This window comes from Thunnus albacares, chromosome 1 (assembly GCF_914725855.1).
Source record: "Thunnus albacares chromosome 1, fThuAlb1.1, whole genome shotgun sequence".
Classification (NCBI taxonomy): domain Eukaryota; kingdom Metazoa; phylum Chordata; class Actinopteri; order Scombriformes; family Scombridae; genus Thunnus; species Thunnus albacares.
The window spans coordinates 6,369,187-6,389,105 of record NC_058106.1 but is presented as its reverse complement, the minus strand read 5'-3'; the positions used below and the strand labels follow the sequence as shown (position 1 = coordinate 6,389,105).

The window sequence follows — 19,919 nt, the reverse complement described above, 5'->3', positions numbered from 1 at the left end:
AAGTTTGTTTTAAATGTTTCACCTGGTTATGATTTCCACTCATTAGTAACTCAATAGATACCACATTCTCCCACTTTGGAGAAAAAAAGAAAGAAACTCAAACCATCTCCATGGCAGAAGGACAGACAGATTAAAGAGAGGGAATTTGTTTTATAATTTTGATGCTTGGACTTAATGATGTTCCTTAGTTTAGATGAAGACTTAGCGATATGGTTGCAATGTGGTTAGACTTTATTTAGTGTCTAAAATATGGCATTATTATCTAAGTTCTGATCCAAAGCACACATAATTAGAGCCCAAAACAAATAGGAAAAGATTAAAGAGAGAGGAATGAGCAGCATAGAGGAGACCAAGAGAATGCAATGCGCTGAAAAAATGTTGACAGGAACAGGAGCCATGAGAGAGAGAGGGGGAGGAGGCATAAAGAAGTGCAGCCTCACAGAAATTAATCTCAATACTTTTTTTTTTAAATGCAAAGGAGCTGCCTGACAGAAATGAATGGCTTTCTGCACTTTTGGCCTTTCCCTCTTATTCAGCACTTTAGAGAAAGTGCTGAAATCAAATGTGTCAGTGTCTGCACTACTGTACCTGACTGCTGCTGAGTATAAAAAGCTCTATTTTTTCTCCCTTTTTATGCGAATTCATTCACTACTTTAATTCCTGACTATAACAGGAATGCATTATATGTACGGTATTTGTTAAATGCACTGTTTACTACATGTCTTTCCAAATCCTGAACACCACCTAAAGAAGAACACAACATGCAACATTTACATACACAATGACCCAATCTACTGGCTTTAATACACTCTAAATCTTAGTCAAATTAAACTACTTATATGAACTACTGATAACCTCCATCTGCATGTTGCTGTTAATAAACTAGATAACAGAATTTCTGTTCTTTTTGACTGAATAATTGCAGGTTTCTTTTAATAAAGGGAAAAGGAAGTGATTATTCCAATTGTAATCTCTCTGATTTTCTTGACACTCCTCACAAAGAGCCCAAACTTAAAGGCAATTATACTTTCACAATAATGAATCATGGATGTCAGGCATGGCAGCCTGTGTTGCGGCTTGAAATGTACTCAGCCCGGGAAATATATTGATGATGCCAGCAACAAATACCACTTGACAATTAAAGATGAAGGTTGGGAGTCGGAACTGGGAGGGTTGTTGTGCTTGAGATTACAGATGTAAAAAGGAAAAGCTGCATGCCACAGGGCATATTAGTCAAGTTGTGTGACATTACAGAGCTAATAATAAGGCAATGTGCAAATAAATACAATACCGTATACCATTCAGGATAGCACACTGTACTTGTCTTTTATCTTTTATAATTGATGTGCTACTAGCTGATAACCAATTATTAACACTATGATCCTCTAGATTTGTGAAGACCTAAACTGAAAACAGTAAAATGTTTACTGAAATTCAAATATGATGTCACCCAAAAAGTTTGAAACATGTGAAATTAGCTTCTGATTTCTAAAGGATAAGGGTCTTGTAAGATAGTAGAACAAAAAGAGTTGGAAAGACAGCAAAGAAACCCTGGTATTACAACTTTCTGTGAGAGGAACTGTAGTGTGTGGTTGTTTAAAATGTGAAGTAATAAATAAATCAATTAATAAACAAATATGATGAGCAAGGTAGGTGGAGATAGAGATGGAAGAGATTTTCAAGATTTGCCATTTGGTAACAGAATTTGGTAATCAGCAACATTTTCCATTTACAATATGATTTGTAACAAAATCAAAATAATAATAATCATGAGGTTGCCCCATTAGCTCCCGCAATTAACCACAGCTACAATTTCAGAGTACAATATCCACAACAATAAAAGGCTTAATCTCTCGAAAATTAACAGATTGTAATTGATTGCTTGAGCAACATATCAGCCAGGCACCCGAACTGTAAATGGCTAATGACGAGTCCATTGTGACTGCTGATTAGAGCTAAAACGATTAGTTGGTTAAACAATTAGCCAATTAACTATTTTGATAATCGATTAATTGTCAATATCATTTGTTAACTAAAAATAGAAACCATTATCTAATCCCACCTTCTTAATTATGAGGATCTGCTCTGGGAAACTGATCAACATTTTGAACTATTTCCTGATATTTTAATGGAATGGAAATAATCATTACTTTCAGCCCCAACTGACATCAACCAATTCATATTTTAAACTCTGACAAATACCAGAATGCAAAACATATTAAACAAGATTAGAAACACTTTAGATTAGTTTCAACAGCTAACTTTGCAAAGAAAAATGGAGAACACTGACAAAGGGAGAGACTTCACTGAGTGTAAAACTGAGGCACTTGATTCAGAGGTCAAGGCCAGTCAGCCCATTTTCTTTGGTGGTCATAGCTCTGGTGTGACCAATAAGAGCAAATTTGTCAAGAGCCAGCATGTCACAGCAGTAGTAAACGCTGCCAGCTCAGAGAGCCGAATCATTCCGGAAATTAAGGAAAAGTGGCTGGATATGAAAGTCGACCCCAAGAAAGATGTTTCTGTTCGATGGCAAAACCCAAGTGCCAGTGGTGGAGCCAGGGCTCTTGCCCCACAGTCGGGTCCTGGCATCTATAACTGGAGACAGACTCAGCAGTGGGAACCTGCCAAAGGATGATGATGCTACTTAAGTGTCCCCTAAATTCACTGAAATACAACTGTGGATGATACAGCATGTCTTGCTGGCTGACAGAAAAATTACAAGAAATTACTATCAGCACAAGAAAAAGAGTGAAAATGAGTAAATATAAACCATCTTTCCCCATTTTGTACTACATTTTATGATGGCATTAACGCACAAAATGTCCCAACAACTTCTTACATCCCTGGAATACCAACATTCTCCTCTATCTGTTCCTATGAAGATATTTGCGGTGGGTTGAAACCTTTGGACATAATCCATAGAGTAGTATGCCTGGGTAAGGCATGTAATGATTGTGCCAAAAAAAAAAAGCACAACAGCCTTGGGTTCAGTGGATAACTACTTTGCTGTTTTCTATTCCCATCAACTCCAAAATATTCACACACACACGGGTCAGTTTCCTTAGAGGCACACATATTCTTCCATCAGCATTGTTTTCAGACATGCCCTATTTTGTGTATATGCAGGGTTTAAAGATCTCTTAACAACCAAAGAAACGGTACTGAAAGAATTAACATAAGTTTTGTGACCCAGAATGACTGTTCACTGAGCCCCATCCCCCTTAGTTACTGTTTCTACACCTGTCAAATTTTCCATGATCACACAGCACATATGCAGCTTACAATGATAACCGTGGCAGATTGCTTTTTTTTTTTTAAACAATGTGACCTTCATGTCACAAGGTAGACAAAAGCAGCCTTCTCATTTGTAGCCTTCAGCCATCATTTTTGCCATCTGAAATGACTGCTCTTGCTGGCAGATTTTATTAGCTGCAACTAGCTTTCTGATTAAGCAGACAATGATTTCTGTAGAAGACATGCAAATAAAGAAACAGCACTGTGCTTGTATTGTAGTGTAGCGCTAGTTAGTCCTAGTATTATAAGTATCATAAGGAAAAATGTTAAATCAGAGAGTTATTTAATTTGAATATGAACTTGTTTAGTGCAGCTTAGCTTAAATACTTGTTGGTATTTTCAAACATATGTTTCACTTTTAATATTACAAGATAAAGGCTTTGAGGATGAGGACTAACCAATGTGTTTGGAAAATGTAATGTTGTCTTGGGTAACGTTGGCCGGATTTGTTGGAGTGTGTTTGTCCCCAAATGTGTAAGGAGCAGGACAGAGCTGCTACACGTTAGCATAAACTCTTATAGCATCCAGACCGACTTCCACCCAGTGGGGAAATACCACACAGTTTGTTTTTTTGGGTTTTTTTTTTTAGTATTTTTATCTAACTTGTAACCTCACAAACTAGTGAAGTTACAAGTTAATGTTTCTTGGCCTTGGACATACCACTGAGTTACTATTGTAGATAGTAAACTGGTTAGCCAGGCATGCTTATTATTGCAGCTTATGTAGATAAACACTATTCAATCCATTCCTTACATTTTTGCTCTTGTGTTCTTGGTTTTAGAAGAGAGACAAAACAAGACATCACCCTCCAAAAAAGAGCTGGCCCAAGATATAAGCAAACTAAGTGCCTGCCCCAAGGGCTGACTCACACTGTCTCAAAATGTGGGTATCCCCCTTAACTGCGATACTATTGCAGCGACAACCAGTACTAGGAAACCCCCCTAAGGGGCCCGATCTCATTGGTGTCTCTGTGAGTCACAGATACATAAGTTTGTTTGCACTGACTAACATTACACAATATAGAAAGAGATTATCTGTCCAGGAGTGAAAAAAGAAAGAGGAGGAGGAGAAAACAAAGCAGGACAGTGTTAAGTGGAGCAGATGATGACAAATGATGATAAATGATGATTGATTACAGTAAATGGTCAGCCAAAAAGTAAGTTAGCAAAGATACATGATGTCATGTAACATGTGGCCTATAGCTAGCATTTTAGGAGTTGGCAAGAACTTGACTAATGCTATCTAGCAAGCTAACATATACATATATACACACAACACACACACACACACACACACACACACAGACACACACACAGACACACACACAGACACAGTAGTTCTGTTTATACTACTTTTTAGAGTCCGCTTGGAGGAAATGTTCTACACATGCGCAGTAGAAATACAAGTAGTGCTTGTAGTGTAGTGGCCGCGCAGACTACAACAAATTGGAGGCATGCAGATGTCCACACAGAGCCTACACGTACACCCTCTGATGACAAAATTTACATCACACGGACCCTAGCGCACCCTTGCATAGGCCTACTCACAGACAAGTAAAGTACAATTTTGGATTAAGGAGGGCCCCCAAAGAAAACCTTGCTTAGGGTCCCCTGTTGTCTAGAGCTGGGCCTGCTCTTAAAATTCTTGACAGGTCTGTTGTGCTTGGTGACGGTTGCTAAGTCTATGATTGGACAAGTGCTGTTACAGGTAAGTGAGTTGAGTTCAAAGAATGATGAATTTTGGTCTTTGTAGTGCATAAAACTACAAGCATTGACTCATAGAGGTTTGAAATTTTGGTGTGTTGGTCATACAGTGTGGTTCAGAGTGTTAATTATCAGCTGTCCAAGTTCATCAGCTCTTTCTGTCCATGCTGTGAGTGGTGTCACCATCCAATAGACTGAGGCCCTGTGGGGTGGGATGGGATGGTGCTTAGTGTGTAGAGCTGATCAAGGCTAAAGTGGACTGTTCAGACACTTGGTGAACAGCTTTTGAGTGGCACTTGGATTTCAGCATCTGCTCACAAGTACGCACAATCAAGCAGTCAAGAGGAAAAGTACATTTGAAGAGTCCCTGTGTAGGAATTAAACCAATGTGACTGCTTGGAAATGTGTATGAATTCTGGTATCTGCTTGTATATGAGCATGCTATTACATGTGCATGTGTATGAGCTCACCTCATAGTGCTGAAAGCCAGGAGTCCAAAGAACAGTGTATGCAACAAATTATAGGCCACATCTGGACGAAACGTCACCACTCGCCCCTCTCCAGCTCCTTTCCTCTCCTCGACTGAACCTACTTTAGGCCTGCTGAGGAACAAACAAAAAGGCAGTGAGACAAAACAAAAACAATAATACATAAAACATTACAGCCAGACAGTTGTGAAGAGAGGCAGAAGGAAGGTGGGTGGAATTGATATTCAGATTATTCAGATTTCACTGGTTATTATTCAGTTTTCATTAGCTGTTTGCACATAAGCGGACACGCAATGATGCACACCCACGGACGTTGCTGTCTGCAGGAGTCAGCACACAGACAAACACAAGGCCCGAGGGCAATGATGTAACTCCTACGATCTGGCCTCCTGCACTGAATCAGACGGACACTTGCTCCCATTTGAATACAAATCCAATCTGGCTCTTCCCTCTATGTGAGGTGGGGTAAACTGGATTACATTAATTCTTGAATTGGCAAATAGCCCTTTGTTCTATGAGGTTAGTATTCCAGCCCTCCGACAGCAGAGGGCGAGTTGATATGCTAATGTGATTAGTTCAATGCGGCCCCTCACCTTGCACCACAGGCAGATGAAGCTTTGAGAGGCAGCTGGTAGACTTTTCTGTTTTTCAGAGCATGAAGCAACAATGCCATTACTAAACTCTGCGGTGATGTAGGGCAGAGACATAGGGAGGCTGACTACCACTGTGGCTGGGTTTCGGCCTCATAATGGACATCCTAATGTCTTTTTCTGAGCTTAATCTCCCTTTATTCTCTATCAGGGCTCAAACTCTCCATTCATATTCAGTTTACCACCTCCTTTAACCAACTTTCCCGAATATGGATGGACACCAATGTGTTCATCACACCAAGTTTGAGGATCAAACAGTAAATACTGACTGACACAAAGAGCCAACCTGAGCTGTAACTTTTTGAGTCATTTCTGTGAACAAAACAATTCCAGATATGCTTTTTAAAAAGGACCATGCTTTTCAATTTGGTTTAAAGGTTGGACCTTCGGTGTGTCTTTCTACATTGTTGGTAACATGTGTACAGACCAGAATGAGTGTTTAAAATAACATCATGCGGGTGGGAAATCCATTGAAAACTGGAATTTTCAGCATTTTTTTTACATTTAAACATCTCTGTGAAACTGCGCAGAAAAGTGTTTAACCATAGGTCACAGAGGCTCACTGAGGAGCCAACACACACACCCCACAAATCTCAAAAATGCATTGTGCAAACCTGCACATCAAGCGAGTAGACCAATTGATCCATCTCTTGTCAGGAGGACAGGACACTGAAAGAGGTAGCCACGCAACCATCTCCTAACAACCCTTGTGTTTGCTATGTGCAACCTGGAGAACCTATTTCAACCTTAACAAGGACAAACCGGGACAAGCACAATAGGAGTAAGAATAAATTTAAAATATAGATACATAAACTAGACCAGACAGATAGTTTGTTGTCACTGTGTAAAATTCAGATGTAATTCATGACTTGAGTAAAATAGAATATAAATACTGTATGAAGAGAGGAAATGGGTAGGAAGTTTAGTACAGTACATAACCAACAATTTTAACCATAGAATATGTAAAAAAAAAAATATATGATTGTGACTTTATGACATACATGACATACATTGCTTCCCTAAATCTGTTTTTCTCCTCAAACAAAATGTTACCCAACATTAGCATGTACACTAGGAAAAACATTAATATTATTCCCAACAATAATATGCCTTCCTGTGTCAATGGATTGTTCTCTACATCATTTAAAATTGAATGGAAACGTGTTGGAGTGAAGAGCGTTGAAACACACTGTAAAATATCTTCAATCGTGGTGCATACCTGTTAAAACATGTAACAACAACAACAACGAAGCCATCTATAACATGCAAACCTAATAATCAAAATAACAATAATAAGTAAGCCAACAGACCAACAAGTCCTCCGAATGAAATGACCGAATATGTTGTCTGACCATGTGACTCCAGAATGACACATAGGAGCGTTTTCTAATCTTTAACCCCTATTGGCAGTAATCGGCAGGGCAACATCATTTGTCTGTGCTTTCCAAAACTGTTACACGTCCTTGTTAAAAAATAATGATGTTTTATGATGTGACAACGCTGTGGTTAAGGTCTGGTTAGGTTTAGGCACAAAAAGCACTTGGTTATGTTTAGGGAAAAATGATGGTTTGGGTTAAAATGATCACTTTGTTAAGGTTAGAGAAACATGTGTTGTGGATTAAAGCTACTACTTCTTTAAAATTAGACCACCTTCGTCGTCATGGCTACAATAATAACCACAGGGTTAAGGTAAGGGGATGCTCGTAGTCAAAATTTTTTTTACTGTTCCGATCCAGTTGGAAATGTGACACTCGCAGTTAGAAACAGGAAACAAACAGCAGTCTCCTGTTGCTAAGTCCACTGTTGGGTTATAGCCTCCTGCCACCCCTCCTCCTCCTCTGAATGAATGAATGAAGAAAATTGTCAACTTTAATATACTGTATGTCATCTGAACTGTACCACTGCTCCAGGTCATAATCACTTCGGCCACTGGATGGCATCTGTCACTCAAACGTAACTATGGGTCGTTTTTGGGCAACTGACAATACAACCTATTGTGTAATTTTTCATGGGAAGACAGTCTCCAGTAGACCTTACTTTACCGAAGAGCTACAATAGGACAGCCAAAGTTTGGCCTGAAGGTTGCCATTTGATAATTAACATCAACAAAACGGAAGTTTGTTTTATGTTTGTTTTGAGAAATTATGCAGAGATTCTTCTTTTAAGTGTCTGGTTCATTTCAATATTACAGGTAAAATACATCCAGCACAGAGCAACAATGAGCTTTTTTTCATGTGACAGCGAGAAGTTTCATAAGTTGTACGAGGTGGTTCATGCTTTCTTTCCCTCCCCTCCGTGTTCCTTTCTGTCACCTACCTCAGTTTCTGCAGTGTGGCCACTGCCAGCATGCCGCTGAGCAGCAGCAGCGTAAGGACGTAGGGGTACAGCAGCAGAGTACCAGCCAGGCGCTCCAGTGTGTCAAGGGGCAGCAGGCCAAAGGCTTCCTCACAAAGATACAGACTGGCATCGAAATCCCTGCAGGAGGGAGAGGAAGGGGAGAGAGGGAGGAACGTAACAAGTGAAATGGGACATAAAAGAAATGACACAGGGAAGAAGCCTGACTTGCTCTCAATATATACATAGAAATATATTAAAGTTAGACACCTTTTGTGTCCACAATGTAGCAATCACTGAATTTTCTCTACATTTCATAAGATTCTCTTGTTTCAGCTGCTTTCTAGGCAGCCTGACTAACTGAAACCTGTCCCCTGCTGAGGGATGTGTCACTTACACCGCAAGTTTGCTGATATTGGCTAACATTACACAACATAACCTCCTGATCATACCAGACCAAGTAAGGCTGAAGCAGCAAAACTGAGTGAACTGAAGTATTTTATTGCTACTAAAGTAAATTTTTCACATTCTTTCATTTAAAGTTTCGATCAGTGGCACTTATACATTCTTCAGATTATTCCATATAAACAGAAAACTTTTATTTGTGTTTTCTGAGACAGCTACCTGACAGAACAGCAATAGAAAAGATAAAACATTCATGAGCTCAATCCCAATTCAATTACCACTATATTGTATAAATCAGAAGGCTGAAAAACAGACATTTATATGAAAATGTTGCAGACTTTTCTTGCATGGTCCTACAGCAGCACAATGAAACAGATGATTAAAACTAAAATAAAAATCAAGGTATCCATGTTTCTTCATGTGAAGGTCTTTTTCTATTAAGCTAAACAGAAAAATCATACAGAAAATGCTGCAGAACGTGTTATCTCATTATGGCATGAATGTATAGTAATGCATTCACCTGTTTTCTTTATAGAGCACATTTTGCACTTCACCTTGGCATTATTGCTTCTGATAAACAGCCGCGGTAATAAATAATTAAATTGAGAATTGAGATATTACAAAATACGTTACGAAACTGAAAAGTTAAAAAAAAACAAACAAAGGAGGCGAAATAAGCGAGTCGCTCAGCGAGTGAGAGAAAGAAGAAGAGAGGAGGGGGGGGGGGGGGGGGCAGAGATAGGGCGTAGAGTGAGCATTTCATTTTCCACAGCCTCCTGAATAATTGAAGGGCCAGTTGTGTGGTGTTGGGTTGTGAGCCGTGTTATCTGCCAGCCCGGAGCAGCTATCCAGTGGCTGAGCTGCTCAACAAACACACACACACACACGCGCAGTATCTGATCGATGGGAGGGCTGTTGGCGTTACCCTGCCATCTATTATTCACACACACTAACACTCCAGGTTCTACAACACTGGTGCTTAGAGAATAATACAGTCATGCTGGATCGAGTCAAAAGGTGTGTAAGGGTATGTGTGTGTGTGTGTGTGTGTGTGTGTGTGAAGAAGAAGACTGCAGACTTATGCATGTTCTTGTGTTTTATACGAGCACTGTGTGACTGTGTACAACATAAGAAGCACATGAATCTAGTATGTTTGTGTTGTGTTTATGCTTCTGTGAGTGTGTGTTCATACCTTGTGGGCCCCAAGGCAAACTTTGACTTGATGAATTTAAAGATGTGTTCATCTGATTTCAGTTGAAGTGCTTTCTGTAAATAGACACACACACATAACACAGATAAGGTCATCTTGTCAGTGGTAAAGATCAGCATGGTGACTTGTATAAAATAAATAAATAAACCAAGTTGAGATCTTTTGGCGAGCTTACATCATCCCTACGAGTTTCAGACATATGAGAGGAGGAGGGAGGTGGGAGAGGAGGGGAGGGTGAGGGAAGGGAGAGCGTGGTAAGACAAGGGAGTAAAGCAGCAGTAAGGGAGGAAAGGGTGGAGCAAAGGAAGGAGAGGAGGGGAGGCAGAGAACAAAAAGAGAAAAATAAAAGAGCAGAGAGGACAGGTGGAAGCGTAAGAGGAGATACAGAGAGAAAAAGGGGCTGCAGTGAGTGAAAGGGAAACACATCAGAGGATAAGGGAAGAAAGGCAGAAAAGGATGAGAAGGGAAAGGAGGTAAGAGGACAGAAATGGGGAGGAGAGGGAGAGGAGCCAGACAAGAGGCAGAGGAGGAGCACCTTGGTAAGATAGTTGATGGTGATGGTGAGGAGGAAAACCATGGCGCTGTGGAGAAGCAGTTTGCCCAGACGAACCAGCAGGCTTCCTGTCTTCAGACCGGACTGGATGAGCAGACAAGGGATCAGTCAATACATCTGTAATATTCTCAACACTGATTTATATGTAGAACCCTGGAGAAAGCAACATACATGTTCACTTGCACACGTAATCTATCCATCTAGACATTAAACACTGTCTGCCATCGCTGAGAAAATTTACAAATTACACATTCTTCGAAACGAATAAATCACTTTAGACGCTGAAAACTTATTAGAGATGTTACATACATGCCCATATCATAATAAGTCATTTTATAAGAAGAACATGTGGTTGCACAAATTATTTAACTCTCACCTCATTTCTGATTCTAAACCATCCTCCATCTTTCTCTCCATTCTTCTTTCATCCTGTCACATTAAATTTCTCTGTAATTGTTACTGATATGATCTGATTTAACTAAATTACACATCAAATCAATCTCCAGCATACAAACTGGAATCATCTCTCACAAAAAAAAAACTTATGTAGCACATCCCAATCACATCAGATAAGATTCAAGTTAATCTTTCATCTGTTTTGCAATCAGGCTACCACAACTGTCTTGATTTATGTGTCTGACTTTGACACACACACACACACACACACACACTCACACACACACACACATACACACACACAAACTGACCTGGCAGTGTCTGATGAACAGCACGGCTACAATGAAGCTCAGTACCAGTGATCCCAGTATCATGGAGTTGCAGAACTGGAGGAGCCACACACTCAGCAGACCACTCACTTGAACAAGGTACAGCGTGGTCACCTGGAAACACACACAAAGTACCATGATAACACGTGGGTGGGTAATGTTTTGAGTATGAAACACCAGTCATCCAGTATCATCCCTGTCACATGACTGCAAAGAACATACTATAAATGTACAGTAGGGATGCACAATTAAACAAAAGCAAAACACAGTGCTTGCACCATAAAAAGTTGTGCAGAACTGGATTCAAAGACGATGACGACAGTCAAAAGCACCCGACATTAATTTGCAAGCAAAAGTACAACACAAATTTGTACAAACGCCTGAAACGTCACAAAAAAGCCAGAAAAAACTGGCCTTCTTGCAGCCATACCTGTGTAGTTGTTAGGAAGTCAGCACAGTCCAGGGTGTATATAATGAGAGCCTGAACAAGTAGGATGAATTGGTTGAACTGCCACGTCAGACAGAAGCAGAATGTCGTCACATACATTAACCACACCATCACCTTCTGAGGAATGAAAGGCACACAAAAACACACGGGTTAGATACTTAAACTGGATACTAATGGCATATAGACTCATTCCTGCTGTGCTGCCAGCTCTTTCACAGATTGTAGATTATTGAGCGGTTGGGTTGGGTGTGCCAAGTCAAGGCCAATCAATGTAGTGGTCAATAGCTTTGATCTAGAGTGAGTTTGTTGTGTGTGTGTGTGTGTGTGTGTACCTGTTGTAAGGCAGTGAGCTGAGGCCTGAGATAACACGTGATAGCAGTGACCTGTAGTGCTAGGAAAGGTAAAGACCAGTTCTCTCTGAGGGAGATGGTGAACTCAACACGAGTGGTGTCTACCCTGAAAAGGAGAGAGAGGCAGAGATATAGGTTGAAGAAAAATAAAACCTATTTCAAAAACGATATATCAAAATGTCTATCTCACAACTAAGGACATAATCAGACTGGCCAAGCCTGAAGGCTAAACAATCAGGCATAATGTAGTTTCTTTATTATACAACAAAACAAATATACAGAATAAAAACTCTTAACAGACATTTTAGATCATGTCAGCTTTTTCCGTAACTTCTTTGTTGTACAACTCTGTGACCCTCCATCCTCTGTATTGATCCAAAAGAACAAATGCCAGCAGGGTTTGAGCTTATTTCAGCTTTCAGACCTCTTCCAAAAATCTTGCTTAAGAATGCAAAAACAGCACACACCAATAACCCAGTGGAGCCACAGTCTGTTAAAGGAACAGTTCCACATTTTAAGAAATACACTTATTCCCTTTCTTGCAGAGAGTCTAATGAGAGGACCGATACTAATCTCATGTCTGTACGCTCAGAATGAAGCTAGACGATTAGCTTAACTTAGAATAAAGACTGACAGCAGGGGGGATTAACAGATAGCCTGGCTTTGTCAAAGGTTTCAGCATCCACCTACCAGCAACTCTAAATGTGACTAATTAACAGGTTATATCTTGTTTGTTTAATCAGTACACAAACAGAAAATTTGTGGTTTTACGTTGTTATTACGCATTGTAACTGCTCCTCAGCTGGGCCACTGACTTCCTGGGGTCTCTGCTGGTTGCCTGGCAACTTCATGGTGATGACAAGACTCCAGGAAGTCACTAAATATTCAGATTACATTTAACGCACAACCGATAATGTGTAAATGCCGAATATCTAGCTTGGATTTCACCTGCAGAAATGTACTTGTTCCTATAAGATATGACAAGAGCTTGCTCATTTCCAGTGTGTCAGTCTTATTTCTGTCACTGACCATCACACATCACAGGAGTGAAAGACTGCTACAGCCGGGCCACAGAGTTTGTACATGTGTAATAGATCGAGTCATTTTGTCCGTCTACAGCAGACTGAATCATTTACCACTTTCTTGGTCCACTAATCACCAAAATAAAATCTCAGTGAGAATAAAATGTCATGACCTCAGTTATAAACTGCATCAAGACAAAGAAAGGTTATGTTTGATATTTTATGGGTGGTTTTAACCTTTGTTAAGTAAGCATTCTATCTATATTCTTTCTATGCACTCTCGCCCACTTGAGTTAAGCCAAAGATTTTCCCTGGGGTGATGTACTGCTCTGTCTGTCTTTGTTTGTCATTTACAAGCACTTTCTACCATTTTTCTGAGTGCCGCATTTCACTCCGGAGGGCTATTTTTGAATCAGTGTTATTAGTTTCACAGTAGTGCTGTTGCTTCAGGACAAATCCACCGCTGCTAATGGTCAATAGCAGTCCACAGAGATCTCTCTCCAAAATTTTGCTGGTGATGGGGTGCACATATCTTTTTACCCCTATACCTAAACTAAGTCCTTAACCGTGTTCACACTACTAGAGACCAAATAATCAGGGATCCAATAAAGCTTCTTATCAATCCATCACTGAATGTGGCATATAGAATTTTACTGCTTGTTTCACAGTCCAACAGTGTCACAAGCTGCCACAGTAAGAAAAAAGGACAACACATCAAGTTTTGTGCTCTCAGTTAATTCATATTGATTCTGTGAGTTGAGTGCTTTGCAGGATTTTCATTTTTCAAGGACTGTATATTATTTCGCTCCAAACCATGAGGGAACATAATGATCATCTGATGTAGGAGGAACATCTATTAAAACTGGCTCATTGACAGATTTTGGTTTAATCAAACTGATTTATTTTCCTTGTGCACAACAAATGAGGATTGAATGTGAACTTGCACATTCAACTATTGTGTGAACATTCATTGATCTGCTGTCTTAAAGAAGCAGCTCCTTTATGCTCTATCTGTTAATGTGCCCCTTGGCCACATAATTAGTCTCTTTGATATTCCTTATCATTGTTATGCTGATGACACACAGTTGTATCTGTCTTTTAATGGCAATAACCCTATTAAGATAGACAATCCTAAACTGTGTTAGTGCAATAACATAATGGATGTATCAACATTTTTACAACTGGAGTATGACAAAACAGAAATTATTTTTTGGCCCAGATACTGTAATGCAGAACTGCTGAAATATGTTGAATTTAGTGTAAAAAATTTTAGAAGTATTTTTGATGTGCCTTAATTTTGACTCCATTTTAAATCACTTGCTCAGTACAGTTTTTTTTTTTCAACAAAGTAACATTGCAACAATCAAATCCTTCCTTCAGATAAGTAATCTTTACTTTACTGGAACATCTGCTCATCTGCCTCAGCAAATCTTCTCTAGCTTGACTCCAGCTGGTCCAGAACCTTGCAGTGAGGCTTTTAACAAAAACTAAATGTCGATCCTCAGTGTAAACCTCAAAATTTTTCTCATGACAAGGCACAACATGGCCAGGCCTCTCTATACGTAAAGAAGGTGCTGTGCCCTCTGACGTCTGGGTGGAGCCAGGGCAGAGACTTCTGGCTGTTCCAAGATCAAGGCTGACAACTAAGAGTGATCATGCTTTGTTATTGCTCCTCAACGATAGAACAACCTCCTGCAAATTCTCAGAGAAGTCTAATCAGTGCTCATTTTTGACAGGCATCTTAAAACCTATTTGTTTCCTTTGGCTTTCTTTTGATTTTTAACTATAACTTTTTTGTTGTGGGTTGTACAGGTAATTCTGCTTGTTTCTCCATCCTGTAAATCACTTTGTATCTTCTGTGTTAAAAAGTGCTACATAAGTGTAGAAAGAGTTAAACCGCCTTAACAGGCACCCCTATTTTGGGCACAAGCCTGAAAAGACACCTAAAATAAAATGGTTACTATCTTTGAACACTTTTGATTACAGTCATGATCCTATTTTCTTCTGAAAGGTAACTCATTGGATTTTACTACCGACAAGTCAGAAGTAATCAAAGTGATACTAAAGCAAAATGTACAGAGGCACAAACATGGTAAACATGTAAGGCTTTAGTACTGTTCTGTTGTGTATGCACTCCTGTATCTTGAAATGGTTTACACAGATACAATCATAAGGCTTTGTGCAAACAATGTACAGTTTGTCCAGCTCGAGTGAGGATTCTCCTGAAATCCCTAGTCCTCCTCTTACAATGACAAGTAAAACTGCCATAACAGAGCCAAGTGCATGTCTGAGATGGGCAAAACACCTTTCTCCACTCAGTGTCTCTCTCACACACACACACACACATGACACGCAAACACACTGTTATCACCCACCTGTTGAGGATGTACCAGACCCCAGTGAGCACACCAGCCAGCCAGGAGCCAGACAGGAGCCATGCTGTGAGGTACAGAGCGATCACATACACCGCTTGGAGCGAGAACACTGTGTAAATATAGAAATACACTGGCTCCAGATATGACTGGTCCACACACACACACACACACACACGCACACACACACACACACACACAGAAACCATTAGTTCGTTAGACATTGTAAATGAAGACACACACACACAGTTGACTACAGGGACAGTGACTGACTCGGGCACTGTGACATTTTCAAAGTTTAGTCTGATATTTCACTGGCCAACATTCTTGTCACACAGCGGGATCCCTGATGAAGCCGCACATCTGTTTCTCAGTTAATTGATTAGCACATACAGAAACCTTTTCCTTCAGTGAGACAAGAGTAAGTGTGCTGAGCCATGTCAGCTAAAAACACCAAAATGTAAAATGGCACAGCACTTCAAATGCCTGACAATCTCTTAATACGATTATCCTTCATTACAGTAACTTTGATGGCTAATCATAATGACAAAAGAAAAAAAAAACAGTTTTCACAATACTGGAGTGTCACATTAGATTTTGTACACAACGAGAATGCTTTATTTCATGGGGCAAAATGACAAGAAAAGTCACAGAGGCAGTTAATCATTTAATAATTGTGGCTGCCATTACTGTGATCTTTAGTGTTGTACAACCCCACTGTGAATAGCTGACAGCTGAGTGATGTGTTACCTGAATGGGCAACAATCTGTAGAGAACACTGAGAAAGACCTCTTGGTAGATATTCATTCGCTGTAGGAGATTAATGGTCCTCTTGGATTCTGTCAAATTGTCATGGATCAAATCTGAGAGCCCTAGAAACACAAAACACACACACACACACACACACACGAACACTTTTAAAATGCCACCATTTCTTCACATTGACATTGACTGATAACGACTATTATTGGCTTTGTGACAACCAGAGAGGAATGAATGTTCCACAAAGCTCACTTTTCTCATTTACTGAGTATGGTGCTATTAAAAGAACAATAACAGTGTTCGAAATGTCTGTCAACCGCTAAGACCAGTTTGGATTTAATTCCATAATTGCTGAAAGCACAAAAGATGTCTGAACACATCAGTGCATTCAACCTGAGAAAAATTCAATTGCTTTGTTCTGTTGTGCTGCTTTTGTAGCAGAGATGGGTCACCTAACCTACAGCAAAGACCACATCTGCGAACATCATAAACATGAATACACCTCTATAAAAGTATTAACCTTTAAGAGCTATTTCACACAGCAAATTCTATATATTTAATTTAGTGTGACAACTGTTTAGGGATCTAGGAACTAAAGTGATCACAAGAGGAAATGCATCAAAATCTGGATGGTCTACCATCTCAGCTAAAATTATTTCTGGAGGAAACCCTGTATGAGAAGTTCTTCCAAAGATATTTTACTGAATAATTCAGGTTTAAGTCTTTAAGTTTTTTGTAAATTTTGAAAAATGTTCAGTCAATTATGGTTAACTAGTAAATTCAGGAACAGTGCAACATTGGTACAACAAAGTCTGAAATATAAGCGCACACACATGTTGCCTGACTGCTTACTTAACAGTTTAGCCAAATGATCTAACCCACTTTGTTTTAGAGGTAAAACTGAAAGTGAGCTCACCCATAATGTGGCTAATAATCCCTCATTGAACAGGAAACAATGTGTGAACAACTAGTGCATGCAGAGTAGCTGCAAGCCAAGTCAGCCAATAAAGAACACTTGGCTCATCGCTCTGTAAAGCTGATCTCAAGATTTAGACATGATAAGAGGTTCTTGTCAGGAAGATCATTTGAAACATTGCATGAAAATAACAAAATGGATCGTTATTACATCTCTGACACAGAATCGTGAAGGAGAATGACTGACAACGGGAATAAATGAAATAAAAACAAACAAAAAAGCTACCCACATGTGAATTGGTTAAATGTAGGGCAGAGGTGTTTTGCGGTTAGGGCAAACCTCAGGCTTGTAATGTGAAGTAATGGCAATGAGTAGACCAACGATATTATTACTGACACTATGAAATGGGACCTAAGTTGTAATAAACCAGAATTATCCTTTAACTATAGAATTATCACACCATGGTAAAAAAGACTGGTGCTGACGTTATATGAGCTCCTACATACACTGGTGTCATTATTCCAAATTAGGCATTGGGTGCAATATCACTACTATGTGTTTGGTTTGACTAGAACAAAGTGTGACACCAAAATAGCAGCAGAGAGCTGAGTTTCTGCTGCGGGCTGGGATGTGTCATCCTGATCACTGCTGTGTTCTTGATCCATGTAAGACCATAAAAACCAGCACTGTTTTCCATAAACAAAATACACATAACCACCCCTGTACACACACACACACAACCCACTAGACTACCACTAGTCATTCATGTCTATCTCTTTCTTTCAAACTGTAATGTTGCTTTATCCTGCAGTGCAAACTCCTCCCTACTTGTGCTTCCTTTGCTACTTTCCTTCTTTCCACCCTGTATGTCCAACTTCCATTTCTTTGCTCCTTCTTTCTGTCCTTCTTTCCTCCCTCACTTTGATCCCTCTTACCTATCTTAGCTCCTTAATCCTTCCCTTCTGTCCTTCATCCTTACTTCTTTATCTTTCCTTCTTTTTCTCTATTCATGCCCCCTTCCATTCTTGCTTTCTCTCTCTCAACTCACTTTTTTTTTTCCTTTTCCTACATCAATCTTTTATTTTATCATTTCTTCCATTATCTCATCAGCCCATTCATCCTTCCATTCCTATGTTTTTCCTCCCTCCTTTACCCCTTTCACTTACACTACTGCAGTTTCTGCATATCAAGCCATTCTGCTGTGTCTTGTGCTTTATAAGTGTGACAAGAAAAGAAGTGAACACACAGATTGAGGCAGAGGGGGAGGTCAGCCGGTCCCTCAGCTGATTAGCCTACAGCTCAATTATTTGCCTTAGTGGAAAATTAGTCCTGTTTCCAACTAGGAATTTAACATGATAATGGAAACAAAATAATTAATTTCCCTCAGACCAGACTGTGTGTCATGACTAACTGCAGTGATTTGTTTGCTCTGGTTAGAAAATGAAGGGGGGAAGCTTCTTCCTTCTTGTAAGAGTGGGTAGAGACAGCCATCTGGTGTCTCTATCCATGGAAAAAAAATTTTTTTTTAAAAGTATTGTAAGTTTTGAGATAATAGAAATCAATTTTTCAATAATTGAAGTAGTTTCACAAAACAACATTGTCAAAAAAGTGTAAAAATGCTGGGTTTTATGTATTTGTTTTTTTATATTATCAGTTGTGGCCCTAATAGACCTCAGTTAATTACTATTCACTACTACTTTCTGTTTACAGTAATAACAGAGGCATTTTGACCATTTAAATTCCTTTGTTATTTCTGAAACAATGGGTCCTTGATTTCACACAGAGATAGACAAAAGCCTTTTGTCTCTTGCCAGTGATCGTCAATTTTTCCAGCTGAAATTGTGAGCCTCGCAGCTCTTCTCAGCTGCAGCTAGCTGGCTAATTAACCATTAGTTCCATGAGTTTGTTGAAAATGCCGTCTTCAGCTGGCTTTTAAACGTTCCCAGCTGACTCATTTTAAAACAACAACCATGTGAAAGGATTTCATAGCTACATAAACATGATAAAAAGACTAAGGCTAAAGCTGTTTGTCCCAGGAAAAACGTTAGCCTCCTGAAAAGTTGATGAAGACACTGAAATACAGAAACAACACTGTTCTTGTATCGCAGTGCAGAGCCAGTTAGTTTGATAAGGAAAAATGCAAGAACAGACTATTATGTCATTAACATAACCCTGTTTGGTTTTCTTAGATTACATACTTTTTCGCATTTTCAAACAGTACATTTTCACTTGTAACGTTACAACAGTATGGGCTTTTAGGATGAGGACAAACATACGCAGGTTTGGCAGAAAGCTTTCCACGGTTTTGTTGACCAGAGTTGCTGTGGTATAAATTTCCCCCAAATCCAATAGAGAGCAGGACAGAGATGCTAACGTTAGCCTAAACTCTAATAGCATCCAGGACTGGCTTCACCACTATGGAATACTACACAATGGATGTGCAAGTTATAAACCAGGATTTTTAATGTAGTTAGTTGATGATGTGGTTTTTAGCCATGGAAGTAACACTAGGTCACTACTGTATGTAGTAGGCAAGTTAGTCAGATATGTTAACAATTGCAGAGCTAAATAAGAGCAGATAAACACACTGTTAAATCCATTCATTCCAATTTTGTTTTTGTGTTTTTGGTTTGGAAGCCAAAAAAAAAAAGACACCACCCTTTTAACTCTTTAGTTAACAAGTATCT

At 39.4% G+C, this 19,919-nt stretch overlaps 1 protein-coding gene across 6 annotated transcripts in view; it reads right to left on the bottom strand.

The window, feature by feature from the left end:
* The window catches only part of dpy19l3 (dpy-19 like C-mannosyltransferase 3), a 58,786-nt gene that overhangs the window by 26,290 nt on the left and 12,577 nt on the right, over nucleotides 1-19,919 (bottom strand). For 5 of the 6 annotated variants that reach the window (XM_044362180.1, XM_044362338.1, XM_044362422.1 and 2 more), the window contains 9 exons: nucleotides 16,305-16,426; nucleotides 15,558-15,703; nucleotides 12,143-12,266; nucleotides 11,793-11,927; nucleotides 11,345-11,476; nucleotides 10,620-10,721; nucleotides 10,067-10,140; nucleotides 8,452-8,610; nucleotides 5,468-5,599 (listed from right to left, as the gene is read on the bottom strand). In XM_044362180.1, the coding sequence (XP_044218115.1) occupies nucleotides 5,468-5,599; nucleotides 8,452-8,610; nucleotides 10,067-10,140; nucleotides 10,620-10,721; nucleotides 11,345-11,476; nucleotides 11,793-11,927; nucleotides 12,143-12,266; nucleotides 15,558-15,703; nucleotides 16,305-16,426 (1,126 nt within the window). The remainder of the gene's footprint in view (nucleotides 1-5,467; nucleotides 5,600-8,451; nucleotides 8,611-10,066; nucleotides 10,141-10,619; nucleotides 10,722-11,344; nucleotides 11,477-11,792; nucleotides 11,928-12,142; nucleotides 12,267-15,557; nucleotides 15,704-16,304; nucleotides 16,427-19,919) is intronic. The other variant, XM_044362118.1, reaches the window with a different exon arrangement.